Raw genomic sequence first — 6837 nt, 5'->3', positions numbered from 1 at the left:
TTATTGTACTAGTGAGTAGTACTAATAAGTACTAAAAGGATTAAAATATACTTTCTCTTTTAAGATTTCTTCCATTATTTTTATAGCTTTTTTTTGTTTATTTGTTGGTTTGTTTGTTTGTTTTGAACTCAAATCAATGAAACTCATTCATTCATTCATTCATTTTGCTTCGGCTAAGTCCCTTTATTCATCAGGTTTCACTACAGCAAAATGAACCGCCATGAATCAAACTAATAAAAACATTTATTTTGAATTATTATTCTCATTACAGTACTTTATTAAATCCATTTAGTATTTTCTTCATTATTGACACATCAAATATTCAAAACACAAAATAAAGATTGCAATTTAGTAAAAATTCATGCAAAATAGATATATTATGTGCTGTAAAAGAGGTTTTTGGGATTTAAATATTTATCAGTAAAACCCATACCTGACAAGTTCATTCATTCAATTTCCTTTGGCTGGGTTCCTTTATTTATCAGGGGTTGCCATGACAGTTTTACACAGTGGATGCCCTTCCAGCCACAACCCGGAACTGGGAAACACCCATACGCTCTCACATTCACATATTTCATTTATTATTATTCGTTTTTTTTTTTTTTTTATTGAATGAGAAGACAATTTTCATACAATGCAGCAGTAAACATTCCAGTTTATTGTTTCTGTTTTTTGTTTTAACCCAAGCTCCACCCCGCAGATCTGAATATCCCAAGGCAGCTTAACACAATAATTAGGGTTAAACACAGTAATTAAACTCCAGTAATCTGGAGTCGTGTCTGTCGTCACAAAACACTGATGATGGAAAAAAAACAATTACAAATAACAAGAAAAATAAACAGATAAATATTTGCAGGACAAACTACATTAAAAGGCATCACGGTGGCGCAGTGAGTAGCATGATCGCCTCACAGTTCGCTGGTTCGAGCCTCAGCTGCGGTACAGGTGAATTGGGTAAGCTAAATTGTCCTTCATGTGTGTGAATGAATGTGTAGGGATTTTTCCCAGTAATGGGTTGCAGCTGGAAGGGCATCCACTGCGTGACACATGTGCTGGATAAGTTGACAGGCCATTCCATTGTGGCAACCCCAGACCATTAAAGGGACTAAGCTGAAAAGAAAATGAATGAAATGAATGAACTAAATGAATATTATTATTATTAACAATTTTAAACCTTTAAAAAAACTGAAGATTTAATTTATTAATAATTATGAGATAAAATGTAATTGTAATATATGAAAGTAACAAATTTAGAGAATTATACAGTACCCACTTTTATAAAAATCTATAACAATGCTTTGTCTTTTTTATTGAGGAGTTTTAGTTGAAAAATTACAAGATATAAAAACATGAAGTCAGATACATGCAATACACAATGAACAGCATCCACAAGCAATAGGATACATGGAAAAAAAAAGATGTCTACCTAATATATATTTTTCTTAACTGTGCATTTGTAAATTACAATTACAGGATAAACAGACATCAGAAACAAAAAATCTATTTTTTTTAATTATTATAACTGAGCCTTTTTTCTCTCTGATTTGTTTTAATATTTATTTTCATTAATGAAACCACAATCAGGAGATCAATATAAGAGAGATACAAGAAAGGGGAAAATACAAGTTACATTAATTGCAGACGACTAACAAAACAAAGAAAGGAGCAAGTAAATTACAATTGTATAAAAATAAATAAATTGAGAGAATATTACAGGAAGGCTATCTAAATAAAATCAGAGTCAATAAACAACAGTTCTTTATATAACAGTTCTTTATATAGTACTAAAAATCTAACACATTTTTTGTTGTTACACTTATGGAAAGATTTGAGCAATGAGTCAACTTCAATCAGAAAATGTACAAAAGGATTTAAAGCCATGCATTTTTGTTTATGTATAAAAAAAATCCAAACAAAATAGATAATTTTTGAAGATAATTTTTTTAGATTCATGTGCAGATTCTGAGTAATAAACTAAAATATTTTGCAAAGGTAGGAGGGGTGTTTAAATAATGATACAAGTCGAGCCACTTCTGAACAAATTCACACACAAAAAATAAATGTATTATTCTCAGTCAATTTCCCAGTGTTGGATTGGTGCTGGAAGGCATCTGCTGCGTAAAACATATGCTGGATAAGTTGGCGGTTCATTCCGCTGTGGTGACCTCTGATTAATAAAGGTACTGAGCTGAAAAGAAAATGAATGAATGAATGAATGAATAACTGAGTGTTTTTTTATTTGCAAAAAATTTACTAGTTTGTAGCAATATTTTTTTTACAATACATAATATGAATTACATTGTCAATAGAAAAGATACAAGAGAAAGAAAGAAAGAAATAAAGAGAAAGAAAGAAAGAAAGAAAGAAAGAAAGAAAGAAAGAAAGAAGAAAAAATAAAGACATTACAAAATGAAATAGTTCTGTTTGCTTTCTTATTTTTAGATAATGAAATTAAATGTAAATATTGACTAAAAAACAGGAAAATATGGTTTGGTATTAGTAAATTTGCATTTGTGAGTATGGAATTTACAAAGAAAATAAATGTCATTTATAACAAAACAAGCATTTCTCTTAGTAGAGGCAGATTCATAATAACCAAAAAGAATTTCTTTAAAAGTAACAGAAACATCTAGCTGTATATTATCATTAATAAATGAGCCAACATGTTTCCAAAATTGTACAGCATAATTACAATACCAAACACAAATACAGCAAGAGGAAAGGAGAACTTATGTATCCGTGATATTTCCAAAATAATTATCATAATAATCCAATAATCCATCACTTTTCTTGTTATTAACCAGTCTAAGAGATTTAATAAAACCATAAATTATTGAACTGAGTCATTTCTTGTTGATGGAAAGTAATTTATGACGCATTTCCTATGACGTAGCCCTATACAAAGGAAGTATTGACATTCATACGCGGAAGAAGCTAAAGTGGGGAAAACAATCGGGTGGATCGACGAACAGTAACTTCAATAAGAAACAAACGAGGGCGTGATATTTGGTCTGTTCAGCTGTTGGTGTCTCCGGTGGACGTTTTCCACGTAAAGAAAAGTCAAGGTACTAACGAGAGAGATACAGGCCTCTCGTTTTTATTTCTTTTGACGAGCTAAGTTTAGCAGCTGAGCTCGTTACAATTATTTGGGATGAGCCTTCATCTTTATGTAAAATGCCATTCAATTAATACGTTATTATTCAACGTATGAGCGTAAATATTTGTCTTTTTTAATCTAGCAAGTGTTTGTAGTCCTAAATTGTTCGGTTCATTGTCATTGACAGCTTATCTCACACATATGTACTAATTATAAAGGCAAAATTTGCTCAACAGTAAAACTGAGAGGGTATATTTTATAATTTGACATTATTTACTCAATTGGAGAGGTCACTTGATTCATGTCGTGTAAAATATTTTAATTTGAGAGTAAACTCAGCTACACTCAATTAGCTCAGTCATGCCTCATGACATATCTGCAAAATATGATGTCAGCATCACGTGTCTGAGAGTCATTGTTATCAAATCACAGGTGTAAACCTGAATTTCTTTTTTAAGATTTAAGTGGGTGACACGGTGGCACAGTGGTTAGCACTGTCACCTCACAGTTGAAAGGTCGCTGGTTCGAGCCCCAGCTGAACCAGTAGGCATTTCTCTGTCGAGTTTCCATGTTCTCCCCTTGTTGGCGTGGGTTTCCTCCAAAACGCACTATGCACTATGGGTGAATTGATTAAACTAAGTTGGCCGTAGTGTTTGTGTGTGGATAAGTGTGTATAGGTGTTTCCCAGTACTTCGTTACTGCTGAAAGGGCATCCACTGTGTAAAACATATTCTGTATAAGTACTCCCCAATTGAGTAATTAATGTGAAATAATGCGACCCATGATGAAAAAAAGATACTAAGCCGAAGGAGCATAAATGAATGACTTTAGTGCCATTTGGATGTTTAACAGATCATGGAAACACTTAAAATTGTCCTCCTAATTGCTCTCTATTTTGTTCGTCAGATGGAGTTCCTGTTTGGAAGGAGAAAGACTCCTGAGGAGATGCTCAGACAGAATCAAAGAGCATTAAATAGAGCCATGCGGGATCTAGACAGAGAACGGCAGAGACTGGAGCAGCAGGAAAAGAAAATAATCGCAGACATAAAAAAAATGGCCAAACAAGGACAGATGGTAATGAGGTGTCATTTGATATTTGGTTGACTTTTTTACACTCGTTTACAAGCAATATTCTTTCTCCTGTAGGATGCTGTAAAGATCATGGCTAAGGATTTGGTTCGTACAAGACGATATGTTAAGAAATTCATCATGATGAGAGCCAATATTCAAGCTGTCAGCCTTAAAATTCAAACCCTCAAATCAAACAACAGCATGGCGCAGGCCATGAAAGGAGTCACCAAAGCTATGGCCACCATGAACAGACAGGTACTGTACAGCCGCTAAAAAGTCCTGCCAACAGATAGTTTGTTCTTATGCGTGCGTTGATATTTATTCCTTTTTTCTCTTAATACAGTTAAAGTTGCCACAGATCCAGAAGATCATGATGGAGTTTGAGCGCCAAAGTGAAATCATGGACATGAAGGAGGAGATGATGAATGATGCGATTGATGATGCGATGGGAGATGAAGATGATGAAGAGGAGAGGTGAGCATGAATAAATGTACATTTTTATGAATATTTGCTAATTGACACCAACACTTTTTGCATTATTCTTGTAATGTAGTAAAATCAATACTTGAAATCAAGTAAAATATTATTTAATTAAAACCCGTGTCTGAATATACAGTTGAAGTCAGAATTATTAGCCCCCTGTATATTTTTTCTCTCCCAATTTTTGTTTAACGGAAAGGTTTGTGTAATAGTTTTAATAACTGATTTCTTATTTTTCTAGTTTTAATAAAACATTTATTTTATCTTTGCCATGATGAAAGTACATAATATTTTACTAGATATTTTTCATTAACTCATTTTAGTTTATCTGAAATAAAACAAATAAGACCTTCTACAAAAGATTATATATATATTATATATATTATATATATATTGTCTTGCTCTGTTAAACATCATTTGGGAAATATAAAAAAAATATTTACATGACAGACAATAATTTTGACTTCACCTATATATTTGTGCCCGTGTATTAAATGTTCAGTAAACCTCTAATTAAAAAGTAATTCACCTCTCCTCCTTACTGTAGCTCTTAATTCTAGTACTATCAATTCCTTTCTTGTGTGTATTGTTTCATCTTGTTGAATCTTTTTGGACAAAAATGTCTACTAATTGACTTAATGAATCTGAATTTTAAAAGCTAAATGAATCATGTATAAAAGAATGGTTGTCATATTGGCAGGGTCAAGTAAAACAAAACAAGCCCCCCCCCCCAAAAGACTTAAAATATTATTGCTACATAACAGACCCTGCACTTTCCTCACATGCACTCTTTTTGCTTATATGCAGTGATGCTGTTGTTTCTCAAGTTCTTGATGAGCTGGGTCTGACTCTGTCTGATGAACTTTCAAGTAAGTGTAAAAAATTACAGCAGTTACTGCTCTTTAAAATAATGCATTGGCTTGTGATTATATTGACTTCTCTGTTCAATTGAACAGACCTGCCTGCTACTGGAGGAAGTCTGTCGGTTGCTGCTGGGAAGAAAGCTGAGCCGCAGCCTACGCTGGCCGATGCTGATGCTGACTTGGAAGAGAGACTGAATAATCTCAGAAGAGACTGAGAAGGAAAAGACTTTCAGGTTTCGGTCAAGAGTTCGCTTCACTAAAATGTAGACTGATGATGCAAAGAAGGGGGGGTTGAATGCTGTTGTTTTTTTCTGACATGAGACGCTTGAATGCGTCTCTTTGGTTTTCTGTCTCTCTTTATGACATGTGCTGTTTAAATGTTATCAAACACGTAACCCAAATGAAGATGCAATGCATCAGACTGCTCCCAAGTCTTTTTAAAGGTGATAAAGCCAACAGAGTATCTGTTACTCCAAAATTTCAAGTTGATCTTTAGCAGACACTTTAACACTAAATATTTCAGTGATATAAAAACTGCTCATCCCTTATTCTAATAGGCACAGATCTTTTTATATATGTGATGCAAAAAGTCACTCCACTTTTCAATCTGTTTATATAAAAGTATAGCAGAGAACTGCTGAAATACCCACGCTATTATACTATCATAATATTTTCATTGTGATCTTTTAGTAGTAAATACCTTCATCTAATAAATGTGGTGGTTCATATATTTGTTTACCAGATTGATTGAATCTATAGTGCCTACACTTAGGCTTGTTCATTAAACTATAAACCTTCATAAACTTAAAGGTTTATGAACAAGGCAAAATCTCTTTAACTTTGATCATTTCGTTTGGAAAAAAAAGATAATAATTTGGCGGCAGTTTTCCAAAGCTTGTTTTATCGTAAAATAATCTAGACTTGTTTGTAAAAATCAAAAGAAATATAACTAGTGTATTTATCTCATGGTGAATTAAAAGAGGTGGTATATTTTGACAAATTATTTCTGGTTTTGCATATTTTTTTTGTCTCAATAAACATTTTTTCACTTTCTATGAAGGGAATAATTTTATTCTGTTATTTGTTGACTTATTTCATAATGATATAATGTTACATGTGTCTCAAGTTTTGTGGATTTCATCATGCAACTTGAATATTAATAAATGTGATGGACTTAGACATAATAACATAAGATTTTTAGATTGAATGTGCTGTTCTCATAATTTTGCCATCTATTTCAAATCCAGTGATTTGGGAAATAAAAAATAAATAAATAAATTAACAAGAATAGCTGTAATAAATAAAAGGCTTTGATCCACTTCAAGT

At 32.6% G+C, this 6837-nt stretch overlaps 1 protein-coding gene across 1 annotated transcript; it reads left to right on the top strand.

Annotated features, from left to right (window-relative positions):
* Positions 1-2926: 2926 nt before the first annotated feature.
* chmp2a (charged multivesicular body protein 2A) lies at positions 2927-6575 on the top strand. The gene is given in 6 exon segments (NM_213517.1): positions 2927-3065; positions 4004-4171; positions 4244-4423; positions 4512-4642; positions 5456-5517; positions 5605-6575. Coding segments are annotated over 5 exon segments (663 nt in total). The 5' UTR covers positions 2927-3065; the 3' UTR covers positions 5727-6575.
* Positions 6576-6837: the final 262 nt, after the last annotated feature.

The sequence above is a fragment of the Danio rerio genome, chromosome 12 (assembly GCF_049306965.1).
Source record: "Danio rerio strain Tuebingen ecotype United States chromosome 12, GRCz12tu, whole genome shotgun sequence".
Taxonomy (NCBI): Eukaryota; Metazoa; Chordata; class Actinopteri; order Cypriniformes; family Danionidae; genus Danio; species Danio rerio.
This window is presented reverse-complemented; position numbering and strand designations above follow the sequence as displayed.